The sequence below is a fragment of the Vanessa cardui genome, chromosome 9 (genome assembly GCF_905220365.1).
Source record: "Vanessa cardui chromosome 9, ilVanCard2.1, whole genome shotgun sequence".
In the NCBI taxonomy this organism is placed as follows: Eukaryota; Metazoa; Arthropoda; class Insecta; order Lepidoptera; family Nymphalidae; genus Vanessa; species Vanessa cardui.
Window position 1 is genome coordinate 9,005,737 of NC_061131.1, and position 21,215 is coordinate 9,026,951.

General features: G+C 30.0%; 1 protein-coding gene across 4 annotated transcripts in view; it reads left to right on the forward strand.

Moving 5' to 3' along the window:
- LOC124532510 overlaps positions 1–21,215 on the forward strand; it is a 167,290-nt gene that overhangs the window by 73,343 nt on the left and 72,732 nt on the right. For all 4 annotated transcript variants that reach the window (XM_047107422.1, XM_047107423.1, XM_047107424.1 and 1 more), the window contains one exon: positions 19,119–19,172. In XM_047107422.1, the coding sequence (XP_046963378.1) occupies positions 19,119–19,172 (54 nt within the window). The remainder of the gene's footprint in view (positions 1–19,118; positions 19,173–21,215) is intronic.

Sequence of the window (21,215 nt, forward strand, 5' to 3'; positions counted from 1 at the left end):
AAATTGTAACTCTTTCGAGATTATCTGGTCTGTCGAAATAAAAAAGTATAATCACGTTCAAAACTTGAATAAAATATACAATATATGTGACACGTTTATCAAGAAACATGCTTTTCTACTGCAGTTTGGAGAGTAATATATTCTTATTAAACCCTAGATAAACATAGCATGTGTGCATTTAACTAAACATATTTAAGTAATATGTTATTGTTAGATCTCATATGGAATATTTAAACAGTAAAGCAGTGAAAACACAAATTATTGATATTAGATTTTCAAATCTACGCGATTACATAGCAACATTTGCAATGAACATTTACCCGTTTTTTTTTGTACTATAGTTAGGCGAGAAAATTGGCCACTTGATAGTACGAGGTCGCAATCGACCGTAGATTGGTTTGGAAGAAATATTAAACATTCCTTACAATGTGCCATCATCCTTGATGAACTAAGATCTTATGTCCCTTGTGACTAATACAGTCACTGGCTCACTTACCATTCAAACCGAAACACTACAATAATTAATATTACTGTTTGGTACAATAACGAATGAGTGGAACCCGCCCGGACGGAATGAACTAAGCTCTACCACCAAGTAACCGTCAATCATGACGTAAATAAATGCTTACGTATTTTATATTAAAAACAAAATCCTTTCATTGATTTCAAATACCCAGCACTTGTGGAAATAACTTACTAAATAATTTTCCGACTATTGTTTTCTTATCAATCGCCGGTATCTTTGTTCCCTTATCAACAACGCACTGACAATCCAAGCCACTTATACAAGGCCATTGCCATTCAATTGCTCGTTGAAGGATTAAAAAGCATGAACATAAAATATATATCAACTATAATGTGAAGAATAAACATCTCTTTAGTGACTTGATAAATAATTATTGCTTTGTTATTAAAAAATTAAAATAAAAAAAAAAAAACCTTTATTCAAGTACGATTTTACAAGCAATTTTGAAAGGTCATTTAACAAACTATATTAAATGAAGCTACCACTTGTTCAGAATGCAAATTATACCGAGATAAACCACCCAGTATTTACTCTTTCTCGAAATTAAAAAGTATAAAGTCATGACAGTTAAATACAAATACATCAAAAAAAAATAGCTTCAAATTAATCGTACAGGACTTGAGCATCAGAAATTTCGTCTTGGTAATAAGCAACTTTAATACTATTTCGAAACATGAGGCCTCATTGGCCGAATTAAAGAACGGCCCTGTTACACATTTCCATTCATTTTTAAGTAATCATTTCCATGGGTTACGAGAAAGTGAGTGAAAAGATGTTACACATATAAAATGAAAACTTAAACAAAGTTGTGCAATATTAATAATAAACGTTGTTTTTTAATGATTTTAAATAGTAGGTAATGAACACACGACATTAAGCCGATTTCTAAAAAAAATATAAGTGCGAATATCTATGACGTCTTAAGTTTTTATTAATAGGGAGTTTTTATATTTTGTGTATGCAAACAATCATCTTTATTATGTAAATCCAGCTAGCTACCTATAATTATCTGTTAATTTACCGTCCAAAGTGTATATCGTCATATCAATTAAATTGATACACGTAATAATAGGTTCTAAGTCACGATTCAAAAAAATTACAGGAGAAGAGATATGAACATGACCACAGATACTACTCTATTTACTATGTTGAATTATTAGGAGGTGACTTGTGCAAAAATAATTGGATCAAACATATCCACATATTTTTATTTGTGATAAGTATCATGTTTCATGTAAATCAATAAATATAATTTTACTGGTTTTTAATTTGTAACGATTTTATTTTCAATACTGTTTCATCAGAGGAAATGTTTGAAGGCGATAAATATTTAACATAACTTATAATTGTATACTAAATTTTCTTCAAACTATATAACAATGCCAATAATTAATAATGTATTAATATATCACTCGGGTACCGATTAAGGTTTTTATGCTATAAAGTAAATATATTATGTTTAAAATAAACGCTTATCAGGGTCAAGAAAGGAACCAGTTGTAACAATATAAATGCGCGCATCTTTTTAACATCGGACAAGTATTTTTAATTCAAAGCGTCGGATAAAAATAAAATAATATTTATTATTAAAGAAATAACATTTAAAAAATATAGGTATGATTTTTTTTAAATATAAGTATTGATAAGTATTTTTTAAATATAAGTAAATTGATATGAAGCATATTTTTAGTATTATAATATCAACTCTATCTTTACGGTAATCAGCGAAATTATTATTAGGTTTGACCGTTGTGCTGTGCAAAATATTTTTCAATTGTTAGTTTTTTAGTTAACCTATCAGGGACCAACCCTCCTCAGAAATGTTTCGACCGATTGCTATAGTGCTATTTTGTCTGATACGCTTAAAAAGTCAAGTTGTGACATACACGAATTAAAATTAGTAGACAATCTCATAATTCTAATTTAACATAACAAACAAAAAATATATTGATAATGCTACTTATCCAGCTAAGCTAAGCTAATTCAACAAGACTAAAATGTCGCCATCTTGCTCTTATGTGTTGAGTTAAAATGGAAGGAAATATTTATAGACTTGTCAAATTAATTTCGCTCATTGGATATTTACTACAGAATAACAAGATGACTTCAGGTATGCCGCAAAATATTAAAATTGTTCAAGTAATAAAAAAATCCGACGGTGCCAATTTATAAATACTTTTCGTATTGTAATGTGTTCTTTTAAATCTTCACATTTTAAAAATTATCATAAAGATATTAATTTAATAGCTCAGGTTCAACATATACGTGGTTTAATCATTTTCAGCTATGATTATTTATTATTGTCATTTATGGAAAAAAAGCAAATTTATTTCTAAGTTTGAAGCATTTTAATTTTATAATAGTTATATTTTTTAATAATTAATCATGCAGGCCGGTATGCTGAGGGTGACTAATGCAGTTCATTCTTTCTACCTGTATTGGTTCGTCTTCACGTTTGGACTCCACTACCATCTACCATCGGTGGATTGTAGTCATTTGCTTACCCGGAAAATATTAAAAAGAAGATTTGTAGTCTAAAAAATTATTATATTAAAAACCATGCAAGCGACTATGACGACCTAGTATGTTTAAAATTTTAGCACATCATTAACTCTATGACGTAGAGAACTACACTATGTTCAAGTGATAAATATATAAGCATCAATATAATAGGTTGGGGAAAAAGTTTCTTCGTATTTTATATGAAAATTCAAAAAGTTTTTTTTTATAGTTTATTTACATTTGACTAAAGTATGTAGGTGCCATTTTGTTTCATAACTTTTTGCCATCTTGTTGGTAGTGACATGATCCCATTGCTGTAAAAATTTTGGGGCTTCTGATCGAAAAACTGCGACAAGTGGTTTTGGCAGTCCTCTCGTGATGTTAACCTGACACTGCCTAAGGAATTCTGCAGAGACCGAAACAGATGAAAATCTGAAGGTGCAAGGTCAGGACTATACGGCGGATGCATTAATACCTCCCAGCCAAACTCTCGTAATTTTTGTTGAGTGGCTAAAGATGTGTGAGGTCTAGCGTTGTCATGGTGAAAAACCACACCCCTTCTGTTGATCAATTCTGGCCGCTTTCTCTCAATTTCTTGCTTCAATCTCATCAATTGTTCGCAATACAGTTCTGAATCGATGGTCCTGCCGGGCGGTAACAGCTCATAATGAATGATGCCCTTCCAATCCCACCATACACACAGCATTACCTTGTTGCGAGTTCATCCGGGTTTTGCCACAGTCTGTGAAGCTTGACCGGCCTTTGACCACGATCTTTTCGCACGTTCTTGTCGTATGTGATCCACTTTTCATCACCAGTTATCACCTTCTTCAAAAATGGTTCGGTTTCATTACGTCGTAATAAAGAATCACAAATGAGTACACGGTTCATTAGGTTTCTTTCAGTGAGTTCATGAGGCACCCATATATCGAGCTTTTTTGTGTACCCAGCTTTATTCAAATGAGTCAAAACCGTTTTGTGGTCAATTGCCAGCTCTTCAGCTACATCGTAACTACTAATATGCCGATCTTGCTCCACTTTTTAAAAAATGGCATCAATTTTGTCCGTAACAGGGCGACCAGAGCGAGATGCATCTTTGATATCAAAATTTCCGGCTTGAAAACGCTTAAACCAAACTTGCGCTACTCTCACAGATACTGCATTAGATCCATAAACATCACAAATTTTTTTCGCGGCTTGAGTTGCATTTTTACCTTTTTTATAGTAAAATTTTAAAATGTATCGAATTTCTTCTTTAGATTCACTCATTTTAACAACAACAAAAACAAATGAAAATCACATAAATTCCTAATTTGAATTTGGAAGTGCCTTCTTTAAAATTAAAACTTTTTAATGATACCAAAACTAGCCAGATACAAATGGTATAGCCAAAGAGATTTTATTACTAGTTCATACATACTATATGCGAAAAGACTTTTTCCCCAACCTAATATATCATGTATAAATTTCCATTTATTTCTAATAAGTATTATATTAAATTAAAAACCGAATAAAAAAATGATTGTATTTTTTACTCTAACTCTTCAAAGTAAAAAATATAGCCGGTTCGTTACAGAAAATACCGGCGCAAGAAAATCAGTTTTTTTTTATTCAATATCTATGAACTCAATTAATGATAATAATATACCTTAAATATTTAATTATACCCTTCTACAGACAAATATATCTTTTAATTTTTTTTTATTTAGCAACAGGCGGTTTGTTTGCTTCCGGGAACATGCTTTATAATATACATTGTTCCTTAAAAGACCTTTTAACTGGATAAATAAATATGTGTGTAAACTTTTTTCTGTTAAGAAATTTTTTATGATTATTTAAATTTTGTTTTGAAATAGCAAACCAGTGTGTAGCCACGAATCTTATATACATTACTAATATTAGTCTTATTATGAAGAAATCTTTAGTAAACATTGAATCAAGGTTTATATATTTTTCTAATGTCGGTATTGTAAAATACAACATAATATGTATTTTCTGTCGTAACCACACTTAACATATGAATGCGTAGCCTCATGATTTATCGTCCACTAAATCTTATATATAATATAATTTTAGTGTAACTACAACACGAAAAAAAAAAACAAAAAATAAGGCTCAAGAACAGTTTACATACATATTTAAAAGGTAAAGTTTTTATACGTATTGTATACACTATTAGCAATCTTCGCTTAATAATGTGATCAACATTAAAAATTCCCTACAGGGCAATTTTTATTTTAAATAGGGGGTTTATTTGAGTCGTTTAACTCAAGCAAAGTATTGAAAATTTAAGCTTTTATTCTGAACAGATATTAATAAATAAGTATATGCCTTTAAAGTACGTTTCCCGATTTAGAATATGTAGAAATTATCGTCTTATTTAGATTTACGGGGTATTCATACTGATAACCTAGATACTTGCGCCATTTCAACGATGTACCTTATTTGTAAAAAATAGTTTGCGTATTTAGCGCTACGTAATAACTTGCTTGAGCATTTGTTTTATAGTTTGCTAAGGCGTTTTACCATAATTACATTATAAATACTAAAATCAGTATCTATACTAATAGCTCAATATTTGTTTATTATACTATCACGACTATACCGTTGACTTAAATAGTTGATATTTGGTATGAAGTATGCTTGAACTTTCTACTTTTTATACCTAAAACTTATGACAGTTTTCTGAAAACGCGGGCGAAAATTCGTATTTATATTATATGTATAATGTAATTAAGGATCGGTTTTGGTCTACGTACTCGTCCTTATATTTGTGTCGTGTGATTTTCTCAACCTCGATACAGATCTATCAAAGGGGGTCGTTAGTGGGTACCTACTGTTTTTGTTATTAATATAATAAAATAAATGTCCACCTTACATCGATGGAAAAATTCATCAAGTACGTAGATAAATAGGTTTTGTTCAAATATTCTCAGCTTAAGTGGTCATACCAATTCCGTATTTACATTGAGATATAAAAAATATGTTTTTATAGATTTTTTACTTTAAATTTTTTTGTTAATTTTTAAAATACAAACCCTGAGTAATACCTCAAGATTATAAACTCTGATATTAATTGGCTTCTAATTTAGTTTGTTCATTCAGTTAGCTAACTATGAAGTTAATATAAGTAAAAAAGTACACAAGAACACAAAATTCATATATATTCTTATTTTTGTTTCGTAACTATATCAAAATTATATTACAGAAAAAAATACCTTTACTGATACTTCTTGTTAGCCTACAGGTAAACTGAGGTTTTACTTTGATGATTTTATAGTCGTTTAAATGAAAATGTAATTCGATATTCATATTCGAAGTATGCCTACTTTATTGAGAAAATATTGTAATTATTGCTATTGCTACAGAACTGGTTACACGTACGAGAACATGTGTCTCGTGTTGATAAGATGTTGCATGTCATTTGCATATACACGCAAGATGCAGATACTTTTATCGATTTATTTATTTCTGTTTTTACTTAGACTTTTTATTCTGAATAAAAAAGTCTAAGTGGCTTAAATTTGCATTAACAAAGTATCAGATATAATATCTTGCCATAGCAGATACGACTTCGTACGGAATTATAATTTTACTTCACTTAAAAATATATATTGCAACCACCAAGCAATACCATCTACTAGGTTCTATTATTGTATGATTCTCATTCTACTCAAGATTCAACCCACAAAACATCAAAACATCAAAATCTTAATCTTCTTAAACACTTACAACAATGGTCTATTCGCAATCATGAGACTACTGTCATCATCTTAATCATCAAAGCTACTGCTTATCATGTAGAGTGAACTCTACAGAGTAAAATATGGATATGTTGCAAATCAAAAAGAAGCCCAGTTTAACGAAAAAATACATTTATTTATTTTTATTCTTTGACATGTAAAAAAGAAAGAAACTGCATGAGTAATTATAAACATTGTCGATAATATTTTTTCAGTAACATTTATCTTTAATTAAAAGCAAAACCAGTTGTGCGACTTTTTAATTTCCACTGCTACTGGGAATGTCAATCTCTGTCAGCAATTCTTTTATTTTTAACCATATATTTAAAATAACCTGAATATATATATTTTTTAATCAATCTAGTCATAGATCTACATCAAGATCTATAAATAATAGAACAAAGTCATTTTATGTATCTGTCTAACTTTTCTTAACCAAATTTTCTCCAATTCATTGTTGTAAATCCTTATTCAAGACAATATTGTAGTTGGTTTTTAATATAGGTTATAATTCTCTTTGACCATATTTAAATGTTTTGGAAAACATCATCGGTTCGGATTAGATAACTGACTATAACAATAAAAAAGCTCCCTATCATTTGGTTTACTGATCGAAATTACTGGTCACTTAGTCGTGAGTATGTAATAAAAGATTGGAAGCTATTATTATGTTTATACTTTAGCTGATCTTGCGTGTTGTTGATGAGTTATCTTATTTATAGCTTATAAAATAACTGTTCCTTCACTTTTGTGTTATATATTCCTAGTATTATTTTTTTTTAATCTGGATAGATTAATCTGTCATACATAATATTTGTTTCGTTTTAATGGAAAAAAAGATGTAGAGCTAGTTGAAGGTGCGGCTTTACATTTACGAAATTTAAAAAACTTTACCTGTAGAGGCAAACCGTCACCCCCATCATACCACCTCGAGGATTAAACTTAAAAAAAAGTAGCGTATGTCCTTACCAAGGACTCAAACTATCACTTTATCAAATTTATAAATATAAAAGGAATTCTGTACTTAAAACTACGATTTATACGAAGGATATTTTAATGAACGCATGAAAATCTTTATTTTTCATTAGGTTATCCGAGTGCAACACGATTACCCAAAATGAATGAATGAATGAATTTATAGCTGATGTGATGTCACTCGGGACGATGTAAGGATTCTAACTTAAATTTCCAAATCTGTTCAGATTTTTAAAGGTTATGGTTGAATAAAGAACTCACATATAAACCCTGACACACGCTACACACTTCATAGGTAGTTATGTAAAAAAAGTAAACTTATAAATGAGAGATCGTTTCTTTATAAAAGGAAAACATAAAGATTATTAAGAAAGGAATTATTAATAAAGTGAAATTAATCTAAACTTTAATTGTCTTGTTCCTCGAAATTAAGGAAATATTCCTTATGAAAGGCATTCATAATGAAAGGTTATTAATTTACAAGAAAATTATATTCTTATTTATAAATAAAATTTTAACAAAAAGAAAAACCGACTTCAAACAAAACACTATTTTAAAACAAATAAAAATGCACTAAAAAATAATAAAAATAAATGCATATTTTACATATTTTTTGGAGTCCTCCTAGGTAAAATGAAATGAAAAATATTAGACTACTTAAAAGTCGATTTACGATTATATAATGTAGTTATAATTATTGGTATATTTGGAGCCGATGTCAGCTACGGTGCCCTTGCCCCAACAATTAAAAGAAAGAAGCGATACGAGCCCCTTGATTGATCCAGTATATTATTGTGTAAAAGGTAATTTGTAAAAAACATATTTGTTAAAGTATTCTCGTATTGTTTTTGATAGATATACTGTAGGGTTTTATTGGCTGACACCGACTCCAAATATAACAATAATTATAACTACATTATATAATCGTAAATCGACTTTTAAGTAGTCTAATATTTTTCATTTCATTTTACCTAGGAGGACTCCAAAAAATATGTAAAATATGCATTTATTTTTATTATTTTTTAGTGCATTTTTATTTGTTTTAAAATAGTGTTTTGTTTGAAGTCGGTTTTTCTTTTTGTTAAAATTTTATTTATTTTTTGATTTTAAGTGAAACTGATGTTGACTAACTAATTTTTTTTAATATGGATAGATTAAGCGTTTCGTTTATATGAGTCAGAAACTACTTCGAGGACAATTTCAAAGGAAACTTGCGAATAAAGCAAAAATAGACTTTCGAAAATGCGGATTTAATACGTCATGCGGCGTAAAACACAAGGATCCCTCGAAAGAGCTGTAATCGACCTCAGCAAAAAAACTTTGAAAAAGACCAACTATATTTCGTACATCATATGACATCACATCACATACACAAAAATTGATTAAAGATAGTAAGAAATTCTGCCCCATATCGCACCCTAACTGTGAGCCGTATAGGAGTTCCATCACTACATAGTATAAAACAAAGTCGCTTTCTCTGTCCCTATATCTTTAAATCTATGCAACGGATTTTGATGCGATTTTTTTCGAAAGATAGTGTGATTCAAGAGGAATGTTTGTGTATATAATACATGAACAATATAGTAAAGAAACACTGATAATTTTAGAAGTTTGCGATGTGATGTCGTAAATAAACAAATTCTGTAGTATATTTAGTATCAGTATTGCACCCGTGCGAAGCCAGGGTGGGTAGCTAGTTGATTATAATATTCGACAATGATAATTACATAAACATAACCACATTACGGAAGGTGACTCAAATATCCAAATAACCTATAAATAAAAGATTCGACAGAATATCGCTAACGTGCTCCTCAGAATTGTTCCGCCCCCTTCCGTTCCGCTACTTTGTCATGGATCCTGTGCTCAGAACCTTACCAAACTTTCACCAAATTACCCTTGAAGTATATATTTTATAATAAAAAAAGAATTATCAAAATTGGTTAACGTGATTTTCAGTTATTCACCTATTTGTCGCGCATATACATAATGCAAATTTAAGACTTATGTCGTTTTCATACGGATACCATCATCGGAAAAAAATTTAAAAAAAATGGGACCCCACGGGAAGCACTACCTTTCAAACAAAAAAAAAAGTTATCAAAATCGGTCCACCCAGTAAAAAGTTATGAGGTAAAAACATAAAAAAAAAAAAAAAAAAAAAATACAGACGAATTGATAACCTCCTCCTTTTTGAAGTCGGTTGATAACTAGAAAATGTATAGTAGCTTTATATAAACTTGAAGAACTTAATATTCAAATTGACTATCTGACTGAAATAGTAATGAAATTAAAAATATTGATATCTAAAATGAATTTATATTGTAACATGTAATTGTAGTAAATATATATAATACAGCCCAAATGTTATAAACATATTTTTTTGTATACCTTATATATTTGTATAAGATACCGTTTAAGATTCGCCCAGTACGAGCATCATGTATGTATATTACTGACCAATAATAATCTATTCACTCATGGAAGCTGACGCCCTTAACGCTAAATAAGTATATTAAATATATAATAAATATAATATATACAACAGGCTATATTTTTCGAATAGGAACCTTATTATAAAACTTTTAGCGTGCTAAGAAAGGATTTCACTCAACATCCTGAACTAATTTCCGTTTGAATCAATGTCGACGGTGACCCTCACTGCCACAATAACACCTGTATGGGGCTCTTCTTTTTCCTACAAATAACCTTCTGTTTGAAACATCCTTATCACAGTAATTTTATTTTTTTTACTATTAAGTTAATAATTCTTAATTAATTAAGTGCTAATGTTTTCCTAGTTTAGAAACTGATACCCATTTGAGTATTGTAAACTTATTTGGCCGTAATCGCAAAGTAAATTTTATGTAGGTGACTTTGTTCTCGTTTAATGCCTACAAGAATATTAACATGATGAGTTTTAGCGTGATAGTTTTATTTGTAAGAACAAACATTGAAATTATTAGAAAGCAGGGATGATATCAAAATAAACAACATTTAGTATATGCCAAAATAATCTTCAATATATGCCAAACATAATGCCGAAGTTAGTTAAGGAGTGGACAAATAGGTCATACTTCTTGCACCTTGATAACGCAATACAACATAAATCCTGTTCTGTCATAGTATTGCTCAAGTAAAGGAATACAGATTAATAAAGTAAAATACAAACTTATGTAATTCATTCTATTTTTATAATTACTTGTAAGATAAATATTTTTTTAAACAACACAACAACAACAACAGTCTGTAAATTCCCACTGCTGGGCTAAAGGCCTCCTCTCCCTTTGAGGAGAAGGTTTGGAACATATTCCACCACGCTGGTCCAATGCGGGTTGGTGGAATACACATGTGGCAGAATTTCTATGAAATTTGCCACATGCAGGTTTCCTCACGATGTTTTCCTTCACCGCTGAGCACGAGATGAATTATAAAGACAAATTAAGCACATGAATCAGCGGTGCTTGCCTGGGTTTGAACCCGCAATCATCGGTTAATATGCACGCGTTCTAACCACTGGGCCATCTCGACTCTAAATGTTTTTTTTATAAAAATCTATAACTGTTTTCTATTATGTGACTTTCTTTTATAATATTAATGGTACAAAATTATTCTAGGAAAAGGCCATTCAGTTTTAATTTGCTATCAATAAGTAATATTTTAGATTATACGTTTTAAATACAGATAGTATATTGAACACTTTTCAAAAGCATATTAGTATTGAAAAATAGATCTATGTGTATGAATATTATAACATATTAACATCCTTGTGAAAAACTTTTATCTCGCTTCTAATTAGATATTTATTGAGCGTGCATTAAGTGTCATTAAGTTATTAAATAACACCTGAATGCGTGATTGAATACGTACACATGGAATACAATGGTACTGACCTCACAGGGCGTTATTGCCAGTGACATATCTCTATTTGGTAACACGGCCCGTGACACCGGTATGAATACAAATTGTCATAATTGACCTTTAAATTGTTTGTTTTGAAGTAGGTACTTCCGATTTATATTTTATCCGAATTCCTTCCTCGTTGTTGTTTAGTCAGATCTGATAAGTTTACTGAAAATTATCAGACGTATCTCCCATGAAATGAATTCATTATAAACATATATTGTATAATAATAATTTAAGTAAATAAATAAATAAAATTACATTGTACATATTTGCGCTAAATAATATGCATTCATTTGTTTTTATCATAGTTTATAGTTTGTAAAATGGTGCCGAGGCGAATATATTTTTTGTTTGACACACGGCGCATGCGCAAAAATGGTGTCAAAGAATGCTAATGTTATACTGTTGGATGTGGGAGTGTTTTTAATAAATTACAATTTAAATAAACAATATACGTTTTAATGGAAAAATAATGCAATTTAGTTGAATTGTTATATATATAGTCATTGAATGGAATTGTCTTATTACAATGTTTTCAAAAGTTCACGGAAACGTAAAAGTCTTACCAAATTAAATATTAAACAAATGATATAATTCAATCGCAAGGCGCTATAGTCTTTATAAAATACTATGAACATTCGTTCTTTAGTACAAAAAACTGGAAAAGTCAAATATAAAACAGTCGTTCAATTCAACAATGCGTGACATGATAATGGTGTCGAAGCTACACTATAACGCATCGTGTATTGTGTCGGCAAACAATGACCACATGGAAATGTTGGCGGAGATTTTTTATACCATCAAGTTCAAGGTTAATCGTGATGACGGTAATAATAATCTATTATACAAGTTATTTCAATCGCGAATGAATAACGCCTTCGATTCTATAACTTTCCTGGCTAGATGTGGACAGGAAAAACAAGTCAATTCTTAAATTAATACAGTGTTACTGCAAATAGATATGCAATGCTTAGAAAATTTTTAAAAGGGGAAAAAACTGTTTTAAAATTTACTGACAACTTACGACTTCACGTGGCTATATAAAGCGACCTTTGTACTATTCTGCACTATAATCTATTTTTATCAACGTTAATGCAAATTCTAGCATTATTATATTATCAAAAAGATAATTATTGGTAACCTCTCCTAACAATATTATCAAAGTCAAAGTCTTATGTTTTCGTCCATCAATCAATCAATATAGTAACAGACATACAAGTACGTGACTTTAAACTTATGACCCGTGTTTGGCGCGGTTGTAGTGTTGGTATGCTGCTGTTGAGTTGAATTGGTATCATTAACCATCAGGTGGACTCACAGACTTTATACAGTTATAGTCATTAGTTGATAGTATATGATATGATATGACAGTATATAGATAAAGCATGTAGACCTAATATTAAATCTTTTGTGAATAGAAAAAAATAAAACGATCGAGCCGTACAGTAATGTAAAAATAGTATTTGATTGTCATGTACGTTAAATATTAAAAATCATTTATATAGTCATTATAACACAACTACGAAAACAATTAATAATGTAAATTAGTAGAAAAGGGTAATTCCAGTTTCTTACTGGGCCTTCTTTGCAGAATCTACATCCCGAACCGGTTGTATTTTTTTACATTTAATAACGTATAGTCGAATGATGCGATACGAGATTTTATGAGAACGTTATGATCTCTCATTTATCTATGGAAAAATTGGTTTATCCTCTATTTCACGCAATTACACAAGGTAATATCCGCCTCACCATAATACTAAAACCATGGTCTCCGCTCTGAATTAGCCATTTAATGGCCTCTTTGATCTTGACATAACCAATAAAAATGTATTTTTTTCCGGTAATATTGCTTGACGTTTGTAATAACTGCACGATAACCATTTTTTGACTCTTAATACCGCAAATGTAACTCATATATTCCGAGATAACTAAAATTTGTAGAAAGTTTAGGTATATATGTAAGTACGATGTGCTAAATAATATCATGAGCATAATTTTTATACCTTACATCCGCGGGCGACAACCAGTATTTCATCAATTATTCCTATTTATATATCTAATGAACCTGTATATAAATTAATATACTGATTTATTTTTGTCTCATAAATCTTAGTTGTGTTGTCATCAAAAATGATATATATGAGTTATAACAAATGATCATTGCGGTTTTATTGCGGTTAATGTTATATAAATAAGAAAATTTAATAAATATATTGTAATCATTGAATGATTAAATGTATCGTTGATATTTTTTTTCTTATTTAAATATATTTTTGCCTCGTTGTATAATTTGTTCGTATGTGAAGGCATTTGTATTATTTTTCATATGTATTCTGCTACGACGATCGGGTTTTTCCCTTAACGTACGTCAAAATTATCATGATAATTACGATGTACTTTAAAGAGAACTTAATGTTTGTTGATTACTGACATATCCTCAACTTGATAATTATTAGATATTATGTAAGTATTAGAGGCAAAATACAGAAAAAAAAATTTTCGACATTTATTTATAAGGTAAATATTTATAAAAAAAAGAATATATTTCGGATTTGTGTATTGAGCAAGAAACTACGTTCTTTAATTGCTTCCTTTTAACGTGTGAACATCTTTATTCATATTATAAATAACTGTTTTCCTTTGTATGAATGATAAATTATCCACAACAATGGACTAAATAAAAGCCTTTGGCTACTGTAGCGGAAACGATAAAAGACAAGTTTTATATTTAATTAATAATTTACATGAAACTTTAATTTATATCAAGAGTAAAGTGTTTGATATAATCTGGCGAAATTTTGCTCAGTACGCGTTGGAATCATGTTTTATTTTTATCTAAAAGTCTACGCCATATTTATGTTAAAACTTTGTCAAATTCTGTAAATAAGCCCAAAGTAACATTGGCTGTATGTATGTATCCGTGTATCAAGATAATATATATTTAAAAAACTTAATCGTATAAACTATGAATATTAGCCAACAAGAAGCCCTTATAAACATATAGCATATGTTACGTTCATATAATATTTAAGGAATGTATGTCAAATCCTAATGATATTTTGTTTTGTAACTTCATTGAATAAATGTTCTATAAATACAAATATGAGGTCAATAATTCTTTAAGAAATTAGATCTCTTTAAATCAGGTATGTGATCGTTATCTAAATGTGTATTGAATATTTCGCGTAGTTTGAAGAAGTTAAACGGAAAAAGGTTATACAGCTCAAAACTTTTTAACGCATCAGCATTAATATGACATCTATTCCAATATCATGAAAGCAAAAGTAATTCTGTCTGTCTGTCTATTGCTCTTTCACGACAAAAACTACTGAACCGTTTTTGATGAAATTTGAAATGAAGCAAGTTAGAATCCCAAAGGAATGACATATGCTGTTATATATTATTATGCCAAAGACCTAAAACGCGACTGAAGCCACAGGCGATAAGAAGCACAAAAAACAAATACTGGCAGCAAAATAAGTCCTGATCGTTAGACATTATTTTATTTGGGCTGTCTTATGAGCCGCTTAAAAATACTAGAATAAAAAAAACATATTATTTATACTCAGTACTCACCATAACAATATCTTAGTAAGGTATCTTAACAGCTGTCAGTGCTTACCATCAAATGATCAAAGTGGTCAATTAGTGACTACCTAGTACAAAAAAGAAATACCACAAAAGACCAATTTACTGCAATCACAGCTGTTTATCGTGCTTTTCAACACTGTAATTATATTATTTACGGAAATGTCTTATAAAATCATGTAATCAGAAGCAGAAGGACTCTAACATATGTACCGGACCTGTGGGGGTTAAATTTGTTTATTTATTAAGGCAAACACAACAGGTTACAATCACATAGAGAATATTTCTTAAACATTAATAGTAACGAACAGATTATAACCCTAAGGGTGCATGTACAATATGACGAGATTGCCAATTATTACAGTTAACAAATTCCAATACAGGGGATAACTATGTATTAGTACTAAACAATAACAACTTAAATAATTATCTAGAATTTCTATCCGTGATGCTGAACGGTATTCCTCATTTGTTCAACCCTGACCACCTTTAAGTGCAAGTATGTATTTGCCACCTTTCATAAATTAAAAAAAAAACTGGTTTCTTTTATATTAAACTTTGTGTTTATATTAGAGTTACGCAAAAATAGAATATCAAGATTAAAAATAAAAATAGAGAATCAAGATTATTTATGTATAAAAAATAAAATGTTCTTTTTAAGTTGTAAAATATTTTATCTCGTTTTAACGACGTGAATAACTTGAATCGCTTCATTAAAAGGCCGAAAAGTGGTATTTAATACTTTTTTTATGTAAGAGTGTTCTTCTAATGGTTCTACATAATCCTTATTAATATTTTGAGAGAAGTCTGAACTTTGCATGGTTCGCACTACATTTTTTATTTTATATCACAAGTCGTCAAAAGCAAAAAGTCTTTTCTCTGATAAAATATATGTTTGTGTGCTAATGTCTGTGGTCGCTGGGTTAATTTATAGTAGTTACGTTTGATAGTTTCGAACAGTCAGACTCCAGCTTAATTGCACTCGGAGTCCATTACGAAATACCAACTAGGCGTACTAAAACTAGTCGAGTGATACGAAATACTATGGCGACCATTCCCGACGAATCTAGATTTAGATTATAGACGATTAAAATTTTATATCTAGATTTAAGCGCACTTAATTGTAAGTAGCACAAAATTTACATGATTATACGACCGTTGTAAAAACTATATTTGTTCAATTTACACTTGAGTAATTTCAAGTTCAAATTTTTTATTATAAAATAGTATTACGATCGACATGGCCACAGCAGTTAATATTAAACACAGAATATAAGATCTTATAGTGCATAAGTAAAAATAGAATAATAAATACTATCATCGTTTCGAAAAGCAGCCTCCAGCAAGAATAAACTGTAAGAAACTCGCACTCACTCTTTTCACTTAAACAGATTTATGTTGTTTATTACAATAATAATTAGTTTCCTATCATGGAATACGGTTTAATTATCAATTCAGTCTTAATAAACTTTTTAAATTTAGTAAATGGTAAATTAATTATATTTCCCGGTATCTTATTATATAAGTATACGTATTCCAAACACAAGTGCTTCAAACCCTCTCTTCCCTCACTCGCATCCGAACGAGGGGAAGCTAATCTGTCACGACCGGCGAGAGAAGTCAACGTACCTTTCGTGGCGAATCAACAACTTCCTAACACACTGATGCTGATTTTTTTCTTAATTTCTTGCAAAATAATTTTGTTTATGGCCAGATTCAAATCCAGAGATTTTTTTCTTTATAAATAGACCTGCCGATTTTTTTAAACTTTAAGTATCTTTAGACTGTTCTAAATACGAATAATACTTAACATATCGTGGGATACTTTGGAACTGGAAACTTCGTTCGTAAGATTAGCAGTAGGTTTAAGTGACCTATTAACGGCATTTTCTCGTAGTCTTAGAACACAGCACACATCAAATTGTCAGAACAGCCCTGTCACTAGCGGTCACGCTCAGTTTGCTCCGGCCTTCGCTATCCGCAGACCGCGGTTATGACGGAATTGATTATATAACGGATAAACAGATACTCACGCGTAATTGAATCTAGAAATTGTATAATTTGCACATAATCCTCTTAAGATATGAGACATATTCTTCACTTGCATCATATGCATTTTGTTTGTTTCACTTGGATTAGTAATGGAGATAATTATAAGTATATCAAATTGAAAGAAGTGTGGGTCATATATTCTTGCATCTAATTGAGCTGAAATATTGAACTCTATTTTGATGCAACACATTTCATTATTTTGAAATGCATAACATTAAAAAAAATATGCCGGTGATTTTTTCTCTGTAACAAATATTTTGTAAAATAAAAATGTGAATAAATTGGTTTAAAAAAAAAAAACAAGAATAATTATTTGAACTGTAGCAGCTGCATCGTGACATGTAAACAAGACCGAAGTAATTATAATATCGAACGTTTTGAAAATGTACACCTGTTATCTACATGCTATTACTTGGCGGTAGGGATTTTGTCAAGACACTTTTCCTTTATTCTTAAATTCTACCTCCAAACTGCAATACTTAATATTGCTTAAATCAGTTTTTGAATTGTGAGTGAACCAAACAGGTTCAAGAGATACGCGTTACATTTAGTTACCAATGTTGGTGGCGCATGTAAAAGTCAAAATTTCTTACAGCGCCAATTTCTACGAGCAGTGATGACCACTTACCATCAGGTTAATCATAAAACAAATCCAATGTTATATTACTAAAGTACCATCCATACACACAAGTACACCAATTTTACAAAGGAACCAAAGGAACCAAGCAGTGTATTAGAAAGCACTCGTTAACTCGTCGACGATATGTAAAAATTTAACAATACTCTGTCAAAAGAAATTAATAAATTTAAAGTAATTACTAAAAAGTTTAAGACATGTTTACCAAACTTTTACTTTTATTAATGACGTCAGTGTCTAGTGATTAGGCTATCAATACGTTACCAACATACTAAAACGAAATGCTTTAGCGTTCGTAATCAAGTTAAACGACCATGAACCGAAATATAAATACTAATCAAAGGCGGAAATATATTGTTGTTTTTATTTTCATGTTGGTTAAACTTGTTCTTCATGTATATCATTTTATTCGTTATTTGCAGATATAATCAAATGTCTTGTCATTTATATTATATGTAAGCACAATATGTATGTTTTATTAAATATGATAAAAACAACACAAATTAATTTAATTAAACTTTAAGCTTAATAAATTTTGGCGATCTTCAGGAATTTACCTATTGCATCAATGATTTTCTAGAATACATTTTTCATTGAAATACATTGTTACTAAGTTAACGACGATGTCCGCTTTGTAACTAAAATTTAATTTAATAAGACTCTTTTATATGACAATTTTTATTACAAATGGCTGCATTCGTAATAAGACTAGATGTATTTTATATTCTAGATTAGTTTACGTGCTAAAGTAAAGCATTATTTTTTAAAAGTATAATCAAATGCGAATATGAAAAAAGTGTATTGTTTATTTAAGCCCTGCTGTATCCGGCAGAATAGCCAAAATAATCTGAAACAATTAAATGCTCAAAATCCAATACGTTTGTTGGTAAAACCAGAAGAAAACGTTAAACATTTTACACGAAAGTTGGGCGTTAGGCGACCGTAAAACTATATCAAATCGTTTTTCTTTCTTTTTTCTGAGCACAATGCGCAGACCCAAAATATAAGCAAGGGCAAATATAAAGCATACCTACACTATAATTTTAATTATTGTGTTTTTTTATAAGCATATAAAGTTTCTTTAAAATCTTCCTAAAATAATATCTTATTAAAATAATAAATGTAGTAAAAACTTATGAATAAAAAAAAACAATGTTTTACAATGTTATTTTCTTGTTTGTTGCAGCAATGTCGGCCGACAGGTCGACGACAGATATTCATGGCTTACTCAACGATACTGGTATGTATCATTATCATTTAACCTGCTATTATTTTTTTATTTCAAGTACCTAATCATTTAAACTTTTTTTATTTACGTTTTGCACGAGGTATGTTTATGAATGGCAGTGACATCTGCTATTTAATTGTTACAATATATTTTGCCTTCTAACTGAGCTAGTAACAATAAATAAAACTAGATGTCGTGAGCAATTCAGTCGATAAGACTACTAGCGACATCTTATTTGTAAAGTACGTAATTATGTACGTTACTTATTGTCAAGTATTAAGTATATTATGTTATCTTACTGTCAAGTATTAACGTTGTCCGCTAGATGTCGCTGTATTGTAGTATGATATTACTTTATACTTATTTTTAGATAACGTACTATAGATGGCGCTTTACATGGTCTCTATGTACAGTTACATTAATTCCCTCGATAGATGGCATTACTCAACATTCTCATAAATAATATATTTTGAAGAATTTGATAAAATTCGAGTTTCATTTTGATATTGATTTAAATTAAGATAAAAATTGATAACAATAAATAACTAATCCTTTACATGAGATTTTTTTATCTCTGTTTTTTAACATCTTTGTTTATATCCTGTACTGAAATATAATTATATATTGAAAAATATAACAATTAAAATAACAAACTTGTCTTTAAAAATGTTCAATTAAAAACGTTCAACAAATGTATTACATAAAATTGAAATATTTGCAATTCCAGTACGTTACGGCTTCGAGGTAATGTTAATTATTTCATAAAATTAAAATTACACATACCCTATTATTTACATGTACAGCACAAAACCAAATTTTGTTTTATGTATATTTTACCAGCTGCCTGTCGCAATTTTGTCCGGCTGAAATAATACTTGTATTTACTTTGCGAACTCAACTCATCTTCAACTCTAACTCAAAATGCACATTAAAATTTTCATCGATATCGGTTCAAGCTTCGCCTGATGAGGACTTTAAGTACTCGCATCTGAAGAAGATTTATATATCTATGTAAAAAAAAAAACAGTTAATAATCAAAGCTCTTAATATACGCATACTGAATATATGAGGGCCGTATACATGACGAAATCCCTTAAGAAGGTTAATGAAAAATACTGAAAAACTTTTTTTTATAATGATGATGTAAAATTTACTAATAATACCAACTCGATTTCCCTTCCCATAAATAATTTTCTTCGAAAACATTTTTGTGTGCAGTGTATACGCATACACTTCTATACTTCTGTACTAAACTGTATATAGGATATTTTTTATGACTTTCGCTTGAAGACCAACCCCTAAAACGCGAAAGAAGCCGTGAATAACAATAAGTAATGTATATACTCATTATATAGGACAACAAGCTGGAAATCCTTTTTATTATTTTCGACAGTCTCAATAGATACCATACTGGTGCATACAATAAAATAAGCATCTAGGTATCGAGGTACCGTATCGGTAATATTATGGTACCTCACCCTTTATGTCATATTGGGCAGTACCTAAGTAAGAATGTAGACCACAAGTCCGATAGTTGGTTGGTTACCATCTTGTTAACGTTATCACAATGTTTAATTTAATTAAAATCTTATGACTGACGAGTAAAACTCATTTGATAAATGGAATGATAAATGAATGGAAAATTAATTTATGCTAATAAAATAACGACGTCAGTTTCGTATCGTACTGTGACACCATCTCAGTTGACATTCATCTTGTTTTATGATCGCTATTTCTTATTTATTTTTACTCGTAAGCATTACGAGAACATTTATTAATGTACACATTGACGTAGTTCCGTAAGCGATGACATTTGTATTTAATTTAATTTCATCGATCATTATACGAAAATTGATACATTACTCTTGGAAGGTTTCTGGTTTATCGCTCTAGTAAACACAACTCACTCAGATAAAGCTATACGTACATATAGTTGGCCTGCGTATTGTTCAATGTTTTGTAATACCAGGTTAATGTATGTCTGAAAACCCATAGAAATGTTGCTACCAGGGCCGCCGTAAGCGGGGGTGCGACGCGTGCACTGCACGCGGGCGG